This window comes from Saccopteryx leptura, chromosome 1 (genome assembly GCF_036850995.1).
Source record: "Saccopteryx leptura isolate mSacLep1 chromosome 1, mSacLep1_pri_phased_curated, whole genome shotgun sequence".
NCBI classification, from domain to species: Eukaryota; Metazoa; Chordata; class Mammalia; order Chiroptera; family Emballonuridae; genus Saccopteryx; species Saccopteryx leptura.
In genome coordinates this window covers 242,402,235-242,421,548 of record NC_089503.1, presented here as the reverse complement: position 1 = coordinate 242,421,548, position 19,314 = coordinate 242,402,235, and the positions used below count along the sequence as shown (strand labels likewise).

The 19,314-nt window shown below is 41.7% G+C and overlaps 1 protein-coding gene across 6 annotated transcripts in view; it reads right to left on the bottom strand.

The window, feature by feature from the left end:
- NUGGC (nuclear GTPase, germinal center associated) overlaps window positions 1-19,314 on the bottom strand; it is a 58,220-nt gene that overhangs the window by 20,248 nt on the left and 18,658 nt on the right. For all 6 annotated transcript variants that reach the window (XM_066360955.1, XM_066360954.1, XM_066360953.1 and 3 more), the window contains 4 exons: window positions 11,134-11,343; window positions 5,483-5,658; window positions 3,974-3,992; window positions 3,592-3,681 (listed from right to left, as the gene is read on the bottom strand). In XM_066360955.1, coding sequence (XP_066217052.1) covers window positions 3,592-3,681; window positions 3,974-3,992; window positions 5,483-5,658; window positions 11,134-11,343 — 495 coding nt within the window. The remainder of the gene's footprint in view (window positions 1-3,591; window positions 3,682-3,973; window positions 3,993-5,482; window positions 5,659-11,133; window positions 11,344-19,314) is intronic.

The window sequence follows — 19,314 nt, the reverse complement described above, 5'->3', positions numbered from 1 at the left end:
TCCCTCCAAGCTTTCATTCTCTGTACTGCTGAGAAAAGTCTTTCTAAAATGCATAGTACATTTGACCCTTGAAGAATATGGATTTGAACTGTGTGGGTCCACTCATATGTGAATTTTTTTTTCAATTGACCTCAATTCAAACCCACACTTTTCAAGGGTCTCCTCCTCACTTTGGGGGTCTGTCCATGCAGGGGGCTGACTGCAGTTACATGCACATTATCTGACTGCACAGGAGGCTGGTACTTCTAACTCTCACATATTCAAGGGCAAACATATTTCCACACTGAGATCTATCAATGTACATTTCAGGGTCTATAGATTTTCTTGCAATATTTTTTCTTAATTTTGATTTTTTTCTAATTAAAAAATAAGCATGGACATCTATATGAATGACTACTTAATAGTTAGCCTCTGCCTCCTATTTTCTATAATTAAAATTAAATTTTTTCCAAATGAAAGCTTGCGGTACAGGTAAAGATTTCACAATAATTCAGACTGAAATAAAGTGGTTGGATAATTACAGCATCACCTAGCTATGTGCAGATCTCGAAAGAACTTTCTCTCTAATAGTCAGAATCCTAGTCACCCTCCAGGCTAAGGTATCATTGCCCACATGGATTTGCCACATTCAAGGGTAATAAATACAGTTGTGAATTATGTATTGAAACGTCTTATGTTTCTTTTTCCAGAAACAACACAATTAGGTACTCATAAAATGCACATTTTAATGCCACAAAAATGATCAAAGAGAATAAGAACCGTTTACTGAGTTATTGCCTCATTAAAACCATCATTCAAGAATTGCTTGGTAGAAGACTTTGGCTTAAGTATGAGGTCTGATTATTCTGAATTAGAAACAAAAGCTTTGAAATTTTCAATCCCACATTGTAATTCAGGCATTTTCTGCATGAATATAATTGAAGTAGAGATACAGGAAGCAATTAAATATTGCAATGGACATAAGGCCATATGTTTTTACTATTAAACTCAGCACCGAAGATTTAGTTTCAGCAAAACCATATATCATCTATTCACATTATACTAACGCTGATATACCACTTAGGTTGTTTTGTTTATATTTTATCTGAAAATTGGTTTCAGTTTCATAGTTGTATGAGACTGTGAGAGTAAGAAGTTTTATGTTTGTAATTATTTCAGTGACAGACAATAAAAATAATTTAAGAAAACACTAAGTGTCCCACGGAACGATTACTCAAGCTTGAAAAATACAGCTCAAGCCCTATCTTCCAACACTCCTGCATAACCTTTTGCTGTGCTATTCAAAACTGCTTGTCTCTAAGCCCCGGCCAGGTAGTTCAGTGGGTTAGAGTGTCATCCCAATACACCGAGGTTACAGGTTCAAAACCTGGTCAGGGCACACACAAGAATCAACCAGTGAATGTATAAATAAGTGGGCCATCAAATCGATGTTCTCTCTCTCTCTCTCTCTCTCTTTTTCTCTCTCCCTAAAATCAATAAATTAAAAACAATTTTTAACTTCTTACATCTAGTTCACCATACAGAACAGGCTTTTTCAATCATGTTTTTCCCTCCATCTTAAATGTTCTTCCTCTGTCATCACCTTACAAAAGATACTGGTTCTTTAAAATTCTGCTCAAGAGGCTGAGAGTTTTTCCTGAACTCCTACCCAACACCACCTCCATGAATGCCAACAAGACTTGAGCATTTTCCTTCTGTATTCCCACACCACCCTAGGAGTTACTGCCTGTCAAGCACACCTCAAACTGTATGGTGATCCCTGATTTTACCTGCACATATCTCTCAGCAGACCATATGCTCATTCAATTCTTCCAACAATCAGAAGAGGTATTATAATTTCCTACTTTTCAAATGAGAAAATGGAGGCTCAGAGAAGTATAGTAATTCACTCAAGGTCACAAAGCTATTGATCAATAGGAATAGGTTAAGTTCAAATTGTCTACTCCAAAATTTTTACCTTTTCTACTACCCTAGACCAAATAGACATTTGTTTCTCAAAATCTGAGTGATTGAGCTTTTGGATATGCCCTTAAAGGCTCCAACGCCCCAAAGAAGTCTCATAGGAATCCATCTGGGTCCTGCTTCAATAGTGGAAAGGAAGGTCATTGAGCTAAAGCCTGCCAGGCTTACATGCCTTTGCTGTGAGGAAACAGGGACACTGGAAGGTAGGCTTCCCCCTCGCTCCTCTAAGGGAGGGCTCAGTCTCTATCAGCCCTGCTCCAGCCACCTATGACCTAACCTTGCCCAGAATGCTGGGGTTTGCCACTGAAGGCTGAAGGTGCCCAGGGCCGTCGGCCCCATCTACGACACTGTGGACGAGCCTAGGGTATTTATTTTAAGAAGCAGGTAAACTGATCTCATTTGCACAAGGACCACTTAACTATGTCATGCCTGAATAGTCAGGTTTTTTATTCTTCCCTCGAAGATCTCTGTTGTGGGTGTTGACAGTCCTATTTTCTGCAGCTTTGTTCAATATATAGTGTTTCCTTAATTCCTCCTACCTCAATGCCCCACTCATATTTCAGGCTGGGACCTACTCCTAATTTAGAGCTCTCCCCCTTTTGCCAACTTCTATTGTGAATTTACCTTTGCTATCCAGCTTAGTGTATCCCAAGGTTCTCTTTACCACACCACAGTTGCAGAGCTCCAGGGAAAAGCACCCTGGTCTCATCTCTCCAGGCAGAGGAGAACAGAAGCTCCATCTCCACACATGCTGCAGATGGCTTTTCCAGTCTACCTGAATCATTACCAGCTAGAAGCAGCGGTCATTGGGACTTGGACGTGAGCTGCAAAGTATAGAATTGTGACAACAATTCCAGTGCCACGCGGACTTTTCCAGGATGTAGACTTTTTCTGGACTCCTGCTCCTTGTGACAGCTCCTAATGGACTGAACTGGGGTTGGGTTGCATTCGCAGGGATTTGGAATGGTGTTGGTGCCAACTTGGACTTGGTGAACATGTTAAGGACACTACTCTTTTATGGATTCTTGTTGTATTGGCCAAGAGTTTGCTTAAAGGCTTTAATCACATTAAAAAATAAAAATAAAAAATAAATAAATAAAAAAAAAAAAAAATATATATATATATATATATATATATATATATATATATGGCCGGATAAAGAAGATGTGGCACATATACACTATGGAATACTACTCAGCCATAAGAAATGATGACATCGGATCATCTACAACAAAATGGTGGGATCTTGATAACATTATACGGAGTGAAATAAGTAAATCAGAAAAAAACAAGAACTGCATGATTTCATACATTGGTGGGACATAAAAACAACACTAAGAGACATGGACAGGAGTGTGGTGGTTATGGGGGGGAGGGAAGGAGGGAGAGGGGGAGGGGGAGGAGGAGGGGCACAAAGAAAACTAGATAGAAGGTGACGGAGGACAATCTGACTTTGGGTGATGGGTATGCAACATAATTGAATGACAAGATAACCTGGACATGTTTTCTTTGAATATATGTACCCTGATTTATTGATGTCACCCCATTAAAATTAATAAAAATTTATGTATAAAAAAAATCTGAGTGGTTGAAAAGCAGAAAAATACACACAGAAATCTGTTAACTCACCTTTAGTTTTTCCTTGAGAATTCTGTTTCTTTGTTGTTTTATCATTTCATTTCTTTCTAAAACAGCCTCTCGCTGACTTTGAATAACTTGCTAGATTGTGAAGGGAAATAAAAGCATCCAAAGATTATACAGTTATCAAGAGTGATAAAGTGTAAGAAGCACTTTATTGACAGATCTTCACTTGGCCCAGACAAATGTGCATGTATTCAAATTACAGTATATACTATTAATCATCAAAAGTATTATTTAAAAATAACCAGTCCATGCATGCATCCAAATTCATCAAGATGTTTACATTAAATGTGTGCAATTTTTTGGTATACCAATTATATCTCAGTAGAGCTTTAAAAATTAAAAATTAAAATAATGAGTCCATACTTACATTTCCCACTTTTCTTTCCCTGAAATGAAATTAGAAAATTATAACAATTACTTATCACCTGTCACTGCAGTCTTGTGACTTACCCTAAAAGCGGCATATACTGTCACGACTATATGACTTTGCATAAGCTCTTTCTGTGGCCCAAGTGCTCTATCTTCTCATCCACCTCCAGTGGCCATTTGAAAAAAGTGTCTTCATTTCTCAGTGTTTTGCCATCAGTGGAACTTGCTGTGACCTCACCCCCTGACCCACTCAAAATGCAGCCCCCTCTCTGGGTTTTCATAGCACTTTGCTTGTCCTTCTCATCTAAACTTTACCCCTTTTTTAAGATGGTGACTTCAGTGACAAGGCAACATGCATCTCTGAATTGGCAGCCCTCACCACTGCGTTCAATAAACATTCAATAAATTAGATTGACCTAGGGTTTGCTTTCAAGTCGGCATTGGAGAGGGAGAGCTTTAGATATTACTCGGTGGAGGGGGCCGTGGTGGATGGAATCTGCAGGGAAAAAATATGAAGCTAAAATTCCAACCTAGACCATGAGTGCAAGAAGCTAGGGGCAAAAGCCTTAACCTGTTTCTTCACTGAGGAAGGTTTCTCTGCTCAGTAAATTCCTGGAGACAGCAGGCTCCAGTTTTAGTAAGCGCAGGGGAAATGTGAGAGGAGGCAGGTAAAGAAGCTCTTAGAGCAGATAAGCATCAACAATGTTATGTCCCTTGGCCATATGCCCACATACCCAGCACAGCCCAGTTTATACCTGCTGATCCTCTATAATGGGTAATAGCACCACCTTTTAGTTCCAAGTGTCCCAATGTGGAAAATAAGCGATAGTCCTCCTAGTTACATGGACAGGGGGGCAGAGGGCGGCCCAGAGAGCTACATGAATAGCAACATAAATTTGCATCTACTAAGCTCTAAAATGCTTATCTTTTTCTTCCTTCCTTCCTTCCTTTCTTTTCTTTTCTTTTCTTTTTTTTATTAGAAATACAACTCTGCAAGAATGCTTTTACTTTTGGCCAAAGTTCTAAAACATTGAAAACTTTGTTCCAAATGGGTTTAAAATCTCAGGAGTAGACAAGTCTGAAAAGAGAATCTGACACTTCAAAGCTGCACTGTGCCAGAGAATATTCTAGAAAGTGTCTACTAGCTGTGGGGTATCTGCATTTTCCATGTCTGGGGGCCAGGCAGGACCATCACACCACACAACTCCAGAAGGGGCTGTCTGCATGTCATGCACGCAGGTGGCACCCCTGGAGCTGTGGAGGACAACCTGGTGGGTGATAAGCAGCTACTCTGGAAGAGGGGCCACAATGGTTCAGATTCCTGAGCCAGTGCACTCAAGGGTCCTGATGGCCCAGGAAATCTCTTACACTTTCACCCCCAACAGTCACTTATCTATGTCCACAATGCCTACTGCATCCTAAAGTCAAACCTCCATCATTACTTCATTACTGTTGTCAGGACCCATGGAGGCAAGCCCACATCCCTGCAAGCCCAACATTGTGGTACCTTAGATATTCCGGCAAGTGGAGTTTGTCCGTCTTGGTGACCACCAGCGCAATGTCCCTGCACAAACCCCGTTGGCAGGCTTTGATGCTCTCATTCAGAAGGTCTTCATGGGCTCTCCCTCCAGAAACTCTTTCAATGTCACTGATCACCCAGATCACTGAGCATTTATCAATGGTCTGTGAAACATGACCATAACATGCTTAATAACATAAATGGTGTCTCAGCTGTAGAGGCCATGACCCCTTAACGTATTATTTATGTCATCCATGCTCTGCCCCCGACTCTCTCTCCATCCCAACTCTCCCCACTCCCCACCGCAGTCCCTATGCTCCAACTATACTGAGCTTCTTGCGGTTTCTGTCATGTAACTTGCTCTGTCATTTCTCAAGTCTTTGCACTTGCCACAACCTCTGTTGACCTCCACTTGCCCTCGAAGACACTGCTAAGAGCCACCTGAGGATGAGTTGGCCACCCTTGCTCTGCATCCTCCACCACCTGGACTTCCCTGCCTGAGTGCCTCCCAGACAGAGTTAATGCACAGGGTTGGCTCTTCGCAACCTCCCCCATCCAGATTGTGAGGTGCCTGATGGGAGGGGCTGCACCATTCGGTTTGGAATCCATGTCACCGCAAGTATGGTGTGTGGTCACAGCAGAGGCTTCCTAGATGTTTGTGGCATTAGTGATTGATGGAACTCAAGAAGTCAGACCTCAAGTACCAGCTCCATTACTGGCTTGCTTTGCCTCAATTGTCCTCTAGGGGAAATTATTGTTTTCTCAGAACTAGTTCTGGTCATGAATCCTCCCCAAAACTATCATCACGGGGCACCACTTTGATGTCCGACTGTCCCTGCCTGTTCAGCACACTGCCACATGAAGAAGTGGGGAGCCAGGAACCATGTAATTCAAGTTGCCAAGGCCAGTGAATATGAAATTACAACTTATGATTAATAGCACAAATATCGCTTTATCAAACAAGCAGCTTCCATGGGGCGAGTAATCCTGTGTGCCTGTGACATTTCTCTCACAGTATTGTTTAATCTGTCTTACATCTCCATGTAAATGAAAAGCTGGTCCAGCTCAGGGATGAAGTTTATTTGTAGTTCCTCAGAAGAGCTCTTTGCACATAAAAGTGTGACAAGTTTGTGACTTGCTAATTAAATCATTATTTTGCTTTATACCAGTGGTTCTTTTTTTAAAATTGAATTTATTGGGGTGACATTGGTTAATAAAAGTATGCAGATTTCAGGTGTACAATTCTGTAATACACCATCTGTATATTGTATTGTGTGTTCACCACCCCAGTCAAGTCTCCTTCCATCACCATTTATCCCCCTTTTACCTTCTTCTACCTTCCTCCACCCCCTTTTCCTCTGGTTACACCAGTGGTTCTTATCTGGTGATAATTTTGTACCCTGGGGGACATGTGGCAATGTCAGGAGATCTTTTCAATTGTTATGACGTGGGGGGCTGGGATCTAGAGGGTAGAGGTCGGGGATGCTGCTAAACATCCTATAATGCCTTGGTCAGCACCCCCAACAACAGAGAGCTTTCTGCCCAAAATGTCAATAGTCCCAAAACTGAGCAACCTTAATCTAGAATAGTAGGTTTCAAACTTGTTTTTAGCATGGAGCCTTTTTCATATGAAATCTTATGAAGAATTCTAATCTTCAAACTCGATTTTTAAAAATAGAACTGCTCAAGTTGATTTGGGGGTAGAGGGTTTGGAGCCACAACCTGCTCAGAGCCCCCCACCCTCTGCCCATGAAGCTCTTGGATTCATGGATTATTGCTTGAAAATCATCAATCTCTAGAGTTAAACTTTACTCTTTTGTAGAGAAGGTCACAGGCCCCCAGAGGCAAAGGACCAGCTTAAGGACACACAGCCACGGGTCTTAATCTCCTCTCTGTGTGGATGAATTCACATTTAGGCAGAAAAAAGTAAAACCATTGCTCCTTCCCACTTTCCAAATTTTAACAATTTAGGGAAACTTCAGGCTATTCAGTCAGGCTGTGGAAGATCATAGGATGTCAGGCTGCAAGCTCTTCAAGGACAGGCATTTTCCCACCTTTGTAATGTGAAAATTAATAACAAAACCACTTAAAATGGAGTTGATAGGGTAGAAGAGAGAACTCTCACACATATGTCGCTCAACACACACTACTGACCTCCACAGGAAATGAGGTACCCTGCATCTCCAACAGAAGTGACGCTACTTTACCACCTCTGCAGGAGAAAGAAAAGATTCCTCTTTGCCCAGTAACAGCCCAGCCAATGGGAGGCTGCCATAACTCAGCTAATAGAAAATCACTATACTTTGAAATTTCAGTTTCCTCCAATGGACTCTTCACTGACAACAGCCCCTCCCAAGTCCCTAAAAGAGCATTCCTCTTTTTTTGTTTCTCTGGACTTCAGTATTGCTCACCATTAGATTGCATGCCCCAAATTGCAATTATTTATTGTCCCCAAATCAACCCATTTTGCTGGAAAACTATCTGGCCGTCTGCTAAAGGTCAACACTATTCCCCCATGGTCCTGGTAAACTACAGGTGCTTAATAAATGTTTATTAACATGAGAAGAGAACTGCAATTTTAGAGGTTGCAATGATTAAATTTCAGGCCCTACATAATGCCCCTAACTGCCAAGATTTGGTAAATTAGGACTGAAGAAGACACTGAAAAGCTTGTCTATAAAACAAGAGTGACTGGACTTAGGAGTGAGTGGGATGGCACCCCTGCCACCTCCATCTCCTCCCCTCCCCAAGTTGAGAATGGCCTCAGAGAGGTCAGGTGACATGCCTAATGTCTCAGGACCTGTAGGTGGCAGAACAGGGAGGTCTGGATTCACAATTGTTTTACTTTGGGAAAGGCTAGGCTGGCAGCTGGGGAGATGGGGCAGAGGTGTTGGCTCTGTTCTCCCTGGAAAGCAGGAAGTCTTTAGTAACTTCTTGTGAGGGGAGATCACAAAACCACAAGAATGCAGGAGAGCCAAAGCCAAGCAGAGCACGCTGGGAACCATCCCTTTGCTGCAGGCCGGCCGCCTCAGAGCAGGTCTCAGAGCCAGATCTGCTGGCTCCTCTTTTCTGAGTGGCCTTTGATAAGCTGCCCAGTGTATCTGAACTGGCGTCAACCACGGCTCCATCCAGTGAGAGGGGCTGGCTGCCTCCCCTAGGCTGCTGCTCCCTGGGCCTGGCCTGCAGCTAACGAGGCTGGTAATTCCACTCCAACAACTGAGATCTTGCACAAACAAAGGCTCTGGTGGCCAGGCCTGGGCTGCCTGGTCAAGGAGACATCCTGAGAGGGTGATAGATAAAGGCTCAGCTGGGAAGGTGGGAACCTGCTGTTTGCTTCAAATTTTGCCCCTAATGGCTGTGTGGTCTTGGGCAAATGACTTCCCCTCTCTGAGCCTTCATTTCTTCCTCTCTAAAATCAGGGCATAGGCTGATTATCTGTAAACTCTCATGCTGATCCTATTAGCCTGGATTGGAAACCAGTCACACAGCTCCGCTGGCCCACAGTCCCACAGCTGCTGCGCTCATCGTGACTCACTGATACGGGCCTTCCCTCCAGTCCCCTCCTAGCTCCCATCCTTTGTCCCTTGTGTTCCCCACCTGTGCTCCTGAGCTCCTTCTACCTAAAGTTACCTTCTCTTCCTCTATCACGCATCCCAGCCCCTCTTGTCCTTTGAGCTTCCCAGGATGCGTGGCATTAAAGCCTACCTACCCCCTACATTTCCAGGCTTGTCTTCTGCACCTCTCTACACCCCCACTCCCTTCCTTCCAGCCCCCCCAGGAAGACTCATCCTTCCCCCCACGCCCAGCTCCTCACTGATGGCTCTCTGGCCAGCGCTCAGTGGTCCCGTCTCTGGCCACCTTCTCTGCCCGGTACAGGCTGAGCTTCAGTGTCCCCTGTCAGTCCTCAGCACCTCCAAAAGGAAATGATCACTCTGTGCTCTCATTTTTAAGTAATATGGTTTGTTAATTAGTATGACTAATTGATTCCCTTCTGGACTATGAAACTCCCGAGGACAAGGACTGTGTCTTTGTCCGTCTAGAATCTATTACAAAATTGAATGATGCTTTACGGGTGTTGGGGAAATAAGAGTTCCTATTGGAGGCAATTCCTACTTTTGAATGTTTACACACCTTGTCCCTCTGTTACGTCACTTTCTGCCACATATTTAGTCATCTGTATGTTTTATCTATCCCGTTAGACTCTCAGCCCTCTGTAGGAAGGCTCTGCTTTGCATTCAACATTGTTTTATTTTGCTTTCAACTTTTTAGTGGAAAGGTAATATATGTTCATACAAAATATACAAACAATACATAGGTGTTTGTAGTTAAGAGTGGTGGCAAACACAGAAGCTGCTGCTAACAGTTGGGTGTGTATCCTTCTAGAAGGCAGGATATTACTTTTACTGTGTGTTTATAAACATTGCACACACACACAAACACACACATACACGCTTCTTGACATAAGAGGTCTTTTCATTCACTGCCATCTTGCCTGGGTTAAAACCTCTAGTGTTATAATGGGCAACTTACTTCACTGAGAATAGTAGCTGGCACAAAGTAGATGTTCAGTACATGTCTGCTATTATTATCATTATCTATAATCTTTGCATCCTCAGTGCTTAGTAGATTGTTACATATTATTTGTGTTTGATGAATGAAAGCAAATGAACAGAGATAAATTCTTAAAAATTCAGCCTCTAGGTGCAGATCAAATTACTCTAATGCTTAGCTCTGGCTGTAGACACATCTGGGGGTTCTGGGTCAGTTCATATCCCATTTCATGGGAACCAAACCCCTACATAAGATTTTGGTTGAATGGGTGGACTTTCATTTCAACTACCACTGTCAGCCATGGCTGAGTACACTGGGGCTGGATACTCAATCAGAGAGAGCGAATCTGTTCAATGGACAGTAACTAATCACATTCTTGGGAATTTGAACTAAAACACAGAGACTATATAGTTAGACAATCACGGGCATGTAGACTACATAATGTCATTTAGAGACAGGGCTAGGGCAGTCATTTTCCACGGCTCGGCTCCTGATGGCTAAGAAGAGAAATTTAAGAGAGACACAGGACTCTGCAGAGAGATGCACAAAGAGAAACAGTCACCAGAGACCAAGCAGAGGATAAAAAAGAAAACAGCTGCTTCCATCCTGAGAAGTGGCCCTGAGACCAGGCTGGGTCCCATGGGATCCTTTGAGAGTCCTTTGATTAATTGCACTGCACTTTGGATTGCTTTCTTGAGTTCCTGTTCCAAACAACCAAACACAGTAGCAGCCTTCTGGTCCCTTAGTGTCTGGCTGTCAGCCTCTCTGCTTTGTACCCAAATCTTGGCCTTCCTCTCCCACTCTGTCCTTGTTTTCTCTATTTACTCTTTGGCCACTCTCCTGTTGCCCCTTCTCTATAGACATATTTGATCCAACTGCCAGACCCACATCATGAATTCTAACTCTCCAGTTTCTCTAGCCACCCAGATCCTGCCATTGCCCTGAGGCTTAGCACATAGAAAGTGGAAGAATTTAACTTCAGTGAACTCACAGAATCCCTGAAGCTGAAAGCAGAGAATTCTTTGTTGCTTTAGACAGGGTCTAGGGATTGAGGGAAGAGGGAACAAATCTATATAAAAGAGAATCACCTTTTTCCACATCTCATCCCTCTTGTTGTTGAAGTCACCTGTGCCCGGAATGTCCACCAGCACTACCCCTTCCGGAATCAGCTCTGATTTGGGAAGAGTCACTTCCACATGTTTGATCAAGGGCCAGATTTGTGCTTCAGCAGATCCTCCATCCCAGTCTCTCTTCTTAGTCCGGATATAGGGGTCCAGCTTGACGGACAGCTCTTCTGCCTGAGGAAGGAGGGACAAGTCACGCCCATTAGATATTCTCCCAGCATTTCTATCCTGGATGAGCTCTGATTCAGATTAATCGAAGGTACACTGAATCATTATTAAGAAGCAGCAACAGGCCCCAGGAAGCCTGTGATCAGTCAACAACAGCCTGAATTCTGGGAGCCAGAGGACCTGGAGGTCAGTTCAAGCTCCTCAACTTATAGGTGAAGAAACCAGAGTCAATTAGAATGGGACTTCAGCAAAGTTATAGCTTACCTGGAGATAATGGTTTTTATCTCCTAAATTCCATCTCAAGTCTAAAATGAATGTAATTAATGTGCAATTTTCTGAATTTTGGAGAGAGGGGATTCTTCTGGCATGGCTAGTGGGAGCATTTTAATTACCAGAGAGCCCAGGCTACAGAAGATTGATAGGGATATGGTGACCATGATTTCCAAATTAACAAATGGCCGGAATATAATCTTTTAAAAAGTTTTTAAAATTTATCTTTCAAGTACAAAAAAATACCTTGACATATAGGCATTTCAGGGTGTTTTCATGGTGATGGGTGGGATGGGGAATTGTTCTCAGCCTGTTGTTCTTACCTAAACATATCTGGGGACAATGACACATTCATGCCAGCAACTATGCATGGCAACAAATTTCTACTGAGCTACTTCAGGGGAGAGAGGATTTGGGATGTAGGGTGGTCATTGTTAATAATTATCTGTAGAATGGTCTGGAAGAAAAATAAGGAAGTAAATTCTTTAAAGAGTTGAGATTAAATCAGGGGACTGTTGCTATCTGGGTAGGGAGTGGTAAAGTTCATCCATTCTAATCAAAGGACAAAAAAGTATGAAGGAGGGGATGATAAAAGTTCTTTAAGATACAATATTTTATCTAAAAATATATAAGGTAGACACAATGAGAGCTACATAAAAGAAAAAGCATGGGTTTGAAAAGTCCCTTTCTAGAAGAATAGGGCTCAACCCAATAAACTGAGTTAAGGCAAAGCATTCTGGGAGGCGAACTCATGCCAGTCTAGAGACCTTGACCCAAACTCTGAGTGTGTGCCCTCTCCCTCACAGAGATGGTAATTCTGTAACCCTTGTTTCAATAGGTGAATTTGTGACACTGGGAAGGGGTATTTCTAAACACAGAGTAGTTAAGAAATAAGTATTATATTGATACTTGGTGTAAGCTGTGTATTCAGATAAAGTAACTAGTTGTATAATTGTGTTTCTTCTGACATGTTCAGTTTATGTTTTGGATATTAAGAATGTAATTACTTTTAATAGTAACATTCATTTAAATATAAGAAATGGCTACTACTTTTTTTTTTTTTAATTTCCTGGATAAACAGAAGCTAAGTGCCTGAAAGATTTCATTCATTTGACTTCTAAGTGTACCCTCAATTATTTAAATTTAAAATTTTTGAAAGAATTGAATATATTCAATCCAAACTATAATATAAAAAGTCTAAGGACATTTGACTAATTATGTAAGTAGCATTAACTATTTAAGGAGGATTTGCTATGTTAAAAACTTAGGACAGATGACGTCAGAGTAATGGCGGGGTAGGAAGCGATACCGATAAATCTCCCCCAAAACTCAACAAGATCATCAACCAGAAACAGAAAAACTATACTTGGGGCCTCCAGATGCTTCGCAATACACCCAAAGGTATGGTCGAGTGAAAAATTGGCTAAATATATAACCAAACCCCGAAGGAAATAGGAAGAAATGCTCCACCTTCCTCACTAACCTAAACAGGGCGGCTTTCTCTGGTAACTGTGAATATAGAAACTGAGGCGGGCAAAGGGGGTGAATAGATCCAGGCCGCGGCACAAACGGCCGAACCAGGCTGTGGCACGGAGATCCAAGCCAAGGAAAAACTGATCCTGTGGCAACCCGGGCAATACAAGCTAACACTCGCACCAAACCCAAAGAAAGAAAGACAAGCGGGGCAGCCATTTTACCCTGGTCGGTGCGCAGTTAGTGGGCGAGAGATTTCTTCCTAGGCCCCGGGAGTGGGTGCCCGTGTTACCCCACGGAGAGGCAGGTTCAGAGGCCTTTCTGTGGGCCGAGGGCAGAGTCTCTGGGCAGCCCCAGCGCCCTGGGAAAGCCACGCACGAGAGGGAGTGAGAACTAATTCCAACGGTGGAGATTTTCCGTGCTGGAGGGGCTTTCACTCAGAGGGAAACGCGGCCGGCCTCGTATCCTGGTTTGCGCGCGCAGATAGTGAATGAGAGATTCCTCCGAGTGCCTCGGCAGTGCGCACCCATGTTATCGCACAGAGGGGCAGAGTCAGGGGCCTTTGTGTGGGCCAAAGCGGAATCTCGGGCTGCCCCAGCGCCTTGCAAAAGCCACGCACGGGGACGGAGCGAGACTCAATTCCAACGCTGCAACTTTTCCCTGCGGTTGGGGGTTTCACTCAGAGCGTGAGACTGCTGGCCGGATATCCTGGTCTGCGCGCGCAGCCAGTGAGTGAGAGTTTCCTCCAAGCGCCCCGGAAGTGGGCGCCCGCCTGTGTTACCGGACAGAGTGGCAGACAGAGCCAGAGGTCTTTGAGTGGGCGGAAAGCCCGCCTGATTATGCTAGCAGCTCTGACTGACTGAGCCTTACCCAGAGCCCTGTGCTGAGTGGAAATAGAGTGGGGAGTTGCCAGCTCTTTGAGCCTCTTACTATCCAGGCAGAGGCAGCAGCAACCCCATAGCTGGATTATCAGGCTACTAATTGAGGAAGGAAAGACTAGGAGAAAGGCTCCAGGAACACGGACTCTCTCACTGTCGGAGCCTATAAATGCTAATGAGCCTCGACTGCCAATGAGACTAAAGCACAATACATGACATTGCCATAGAGACTTATCAACTGCAAACCTCTACCTGAGCGTGCCAAAGGGGCAGAACCCGGGGTACAGAGTCACCGACCAGGAAGAGGGAGAGAAAAGAAAAAGCAAGAAGATAACCTCTCAAAATCAAGAATAATCTGCAGACTTTATAACCTATCCCATTTTATTATATTTGTTCGTTTGTTTCTCTTATCTTCATTCTTGATACTTTTTTTCCTCCTCCAATTTGGCCGATTAACTCTCTGCCGGTCTTACTCTCTCCTCTCCTTGAACTACACTACCCATAAGTGTTACATCTCCCATTATCTTTTCTCTTCTCTTCCTTTCTCTCTATGAGGGTTGCACTCCAAAACCCTTAACTCTCTCTCTCTCTCCTTTCTTTTTTCTTCTTTTAGTGGTTCTCTCTTTTTTTCTCTCTCTCTCTTTCTTTTCTCCCTCTATATTATTAGTTTCTTCCTTTCTCCTTTACATCTCCTCTCATTCAAACCTCAATAACAAACAAATTATCTTATCTGGGACTCAAACTTATGTTTGTGGCATTTTGGGGGGTTTTTACTTCACCTTTTTAACTCACTAGCAGTGCTCCCATCCCTGGCTCTCCATTTTATCTAGTTCTTGTTCCACTAAATACAATAGTAATTTTTTAATTTGTCCCCCCATTTTTCCGTTTTCCTCTTATTCCTCTCATCATAACTCTTAGACAACCAACACCTAAAAGCAAATCATTTTATTCTTGACCCAAATTTTTTCCTTATTTGCTTTTTGTGGGTCCATACGCTCTTTTTTTTTTCTTTTTTTTTGTTTTTCTTTTTTTTTCTTTTCTTTTTCTTTTTTCTTTTTTTTTGCCCCTTTATTACTTTTCCCCAATTCAGGCCCTCCATCACAGGCATTGTTTGTTATAATTCACAGTTCACCACAAGATTTTCTCAAGAAAGAGGGGAGAGGAGAGGAGAGGAAAAAAGGAGGGGGGGAATAATTTCCTTTTTTAAAAAATTTTTATTTTATTTTATTTTTCTTTATTTCATTATTAATTTTTTTAAAAAAAAAACAACTCTTTTCGATTTTTTATTTTTTTATTATTTTTTTAACTTTTTATTCTTTATTAAATCTCATTAATACTATCAACAAAACCACCCTCAGATGCCATTAAGGAAGAGAAAATCGAATATCATGGATACAAAAGAAAGAGAGGTAACACAGCTAGATGAGGAAAAATCTACGGAGAAAAAATTTAATATATTGGAAACCTTGGAGTTAAATGACAGAGAATTCAAGATAGAAATCCTAAAAATACTCAGAGATATACAAGAAAACACAGAAAGGCAATTTAGGGAGCTCAGAAAACAACTCAATGAACACAAAGAATATATGTCCAAGGAAATTGAAACTATAAAAACAAATCAAACAGAGATGAAAAACTCAATTCACAAGTTGAAAAACGAAGTAACAAGCTTAGCTAATAGAACAGGTCAGATAGAAGAGAGGATTAGTGAAATAGAAGACAAGCCACTTGAGGCACAACAGAGAGAAGAAGAAAGAGACTCAAAAATTTAAAAAAATGAGATAGCCCTACAAGAATTATCTGACTCCATCAAAAAGAATAACATAAGAATTATAGGTATATCAGAGGGAGAAGAGAGAGAAAATGGAATGGAGAACATACACAAACAAATAATAGATGAGAACTTCCCAAGCCTGTGGAAAGAACTAAAGCCTCAAGTTCAAGAAGCAAACAGAACTCCGAGTTTTCTTAACCCCAACAAACCTACTCCAAGGCATATCATAATGAAATTGACACAAACCAACAGCAAAGAAAAAATTCTCAAGGCAGCCAGGGAAAAGAAGAATACAACATATAAAGGAAGGCCCATTAGATTATCATCAGATTTCTCAGCAGAAACTCTACAAGCTAGAAGAGAGTGGACCCCAATATTTAAAGTCCTGAAAGAGAGGAACTTTCAGCCACGAATACTATACCCATCAAAGCTATCCTTCAAATATGAAGGAGAAATAAAAACATTCACAGATACAGAAAAGATGAGGGAATTTATCATCAGAAAACCCCCACTCCAGGAATTACTAAAGGGGGTTCTCCAATCAGATACAAAGAACAAAAAAAAAAACAGAGCCACAAGTAAAAGCTCCAAGAAGAACACAATAAAACCAAATTTAAACTGTGACAACAACAAAAAGAAAGAGGGGGAGAAGATGGAGATTAACAGTAGCAAAGGACGATGGAGTGCAAAAGTACTCACAAAATAGTTTGCTACAATGAACAGGGTAGGGACCCTTTTCATTACTCAAAGGTAACCACCATTGAAAAAACCACCACAGAAGCACATGAGATAAAAAAGATAGCAACAGAGGAAAGATGTATGGAATACAACCAAATAAAAACAAAAGATAGAAAAACGAAAGAGAAGGATCAAACAAGACACAAAACTAACAGAAAGCAAGATATAAAATGCAATAGGGAACTCACAAGTATCAATAATTACACTAAATGTAAACGGATTAAACTCACCAATAAAAAGGCACAGAGTAGCAGAATGGCTTAAAAAAAAGAAAATCCAACTGTATGCTGCCTACAGGAAACTCATCTAAGTAACAAGGATAAAAACAAATTCAAAGTGAAAGGCTGGAAAACAATACTCCAAGCAAATAACATCCAAAAAAAAGCAGGTGTAGCAATACTCATATCGGATAATGCTGACTACAAGACAGGAAAAGTACTCAGAGACAAAAATGGCCATTTCATAATGGCTAAGGGGACCTGAATCAAGAAGACATAACAATTCTTAATATATATGCACCAAACCAAGGAGCACCAAAATATATAAGACAGCTACTTATTGATCTTAAAACAAAAACTGACAAAAACACAATCATACTTGGAGACCTCAATACATCGCTGACGGCTCTAGATCGGTCATCCAAACAGAGAATCAACAAAGACATAGTGGCCTTAAACAAAACACTAGAGCACCTGGATATGATAGACATCTACAGGACATTTCATCCCAAAGTGACTGAGTATACATTTTTCTCCAGTGTACATGGATCATTCTCAAGAATTGACCATATGTTGGGCCACAAAAACAACATCAGCAAATTCAGAAAAATTGAAGTTGTACCAAGCATATTTTCTGATCATAAAGCCTTGAAACTAGAATTCAACTGCAAAAAAGAGGGAAAAAATCCCACAAAAATGTGGAAACTAAACAACATACTTTTAAAAAATGAATGGGTCAAAGAAGAAATAAGTGCAGAGATCAAAAGATATATACAGACTAATGAAAATGACAATACGACATATCAGAATCTATGGGATGCAGCAAAAGCAGTAATAAGAGGGAAGTTCATATCACTTCAGGTATATATGAACAAACAAGAGAGAGCCCAAGTGAACCACTTAACTTCCCACCTTAAGGAACTAGAAAAAAAAGAACAAAGACAACCCAAAACCAGCCGAAGAAAGGAGATAATAAAAATCAGAGCAGAAATAAATGAATTAGAGAACAGAAAAACTATAGAAAAAATTAATAGAACAAGGAGCTGGTTCTTTGAAAAGATCAACAAAATTGACAAACCCTTGGCAAGACTTACCAAGGAAAAAAGAGAAAGAACTCATATAAACAAAATCCAAAATGAAAGAGGAGAAATCACCACGGACACCGTAGATATACAAAGAATTATTGTAGAATACTATGAAAAACTTTATGCCACTAAATTCAACAACCTAGAAGAAATGGATAAATTCCTAGAACAATACAACCTTCCTAGACTGAGTCAAGAAGAAGCAGAAAGCCTAAACAGACCTATCAGTAGAGAAGAAATAGAAAAAACCATTAAAAACCTCCCCAAAAATAAAAGTCCAGGCCCTGACGGCTATACAAGCGAATTTTATCAAACATTCAAAGAAGACTTGGTTCCTATTCTACTCAAAGTCTTCCAAAAAATTGAAGAAGAAGCAATACTTCCAAACACATTTTATGAGGCCAACATAACCCTCATACCAAAACCAGGCAAGGATGGCACAAAAAAAGAAAACTACAGACCAATATCTCTAATGAATACAGATGCTAAAATACTAAACAAAATACTAGCAAATCGAATACAACAACATATTAAAAAAATAATACATCATGATCAAGTGGGATTCATCCCAGAATCTCAAGGATGGTTCAACATACGTAAAACGGTTAACGTAATACACCATATCAACAAAACAAAGAACAAAAACCACATGATCTTATCAATAGACGCAGAAAAGGCTTTCGATAAAATACAACACAATTTTATGTTTAAGACTCTCAACAAAATGGGTATAAGCCCTGGCCGGTTGGCTCAGCGGTAGAGCATCGGCCTGGCGTGCGGGGGATCCGGGTTCGATTCCCGGCCAGGGCACATAGGAGAAGCGCCCATTTGCTTCTCCACCCCCACCCCCTCCTTCCTCTCTGTCTCTCTCTTCCCCTTCCGCAGCCAAGGCTCCATTGGAGCAAAGGTGGCCCGGGCGCTGGGGATGGCTCCTTGGCCTCTGCCCCAGGCGCTAGAGTGGCTCTGGTCGCGGCAGAGCGACACCCCAGAGGGGCATAGCATCGCCCCCTGGTGGGCAGAGCATCGCCCCTGGTGGGCCCTGGTGGGCCCTGGTGGGCATACCGGGTGGATCCCGGTCAGGCGCATGCGGGAGTCTGTCTGACTGTCTTTCCCCGTTTCCAGCTTCAGGAAAATAAAAAAAAAAAAAAAAAAAAAAATGGGTATAGAAGGAAAATATCTCAACATGATAAAGGCCATATATGATAAACCATCAGCTAACATCATATTAAATGGCACTAAACTGAAGGCTTTCCCCCTTAAATCAGGAACAAGACAGGGTTGTCCACTCTCTCCACTCTTATTTAATGTGGTACTAGAGGTTCTAGCCAGAGCAATCAGACAAGACAAAGAAATAAAAGGCATCCATATCGGAAAAGAAGAAGTAAAGGTATCACTTTTTGCAGATGATATGATCCTATACATCGAAAACCCCAAAGAATCCACAAAAAGACTACTAGAAACAATAAGCCAATACAGTAAGGTCGCAGGATACAAAATTAACATACAGAAGTCAATAGCCTTTCTATATGCCAACAATGAAA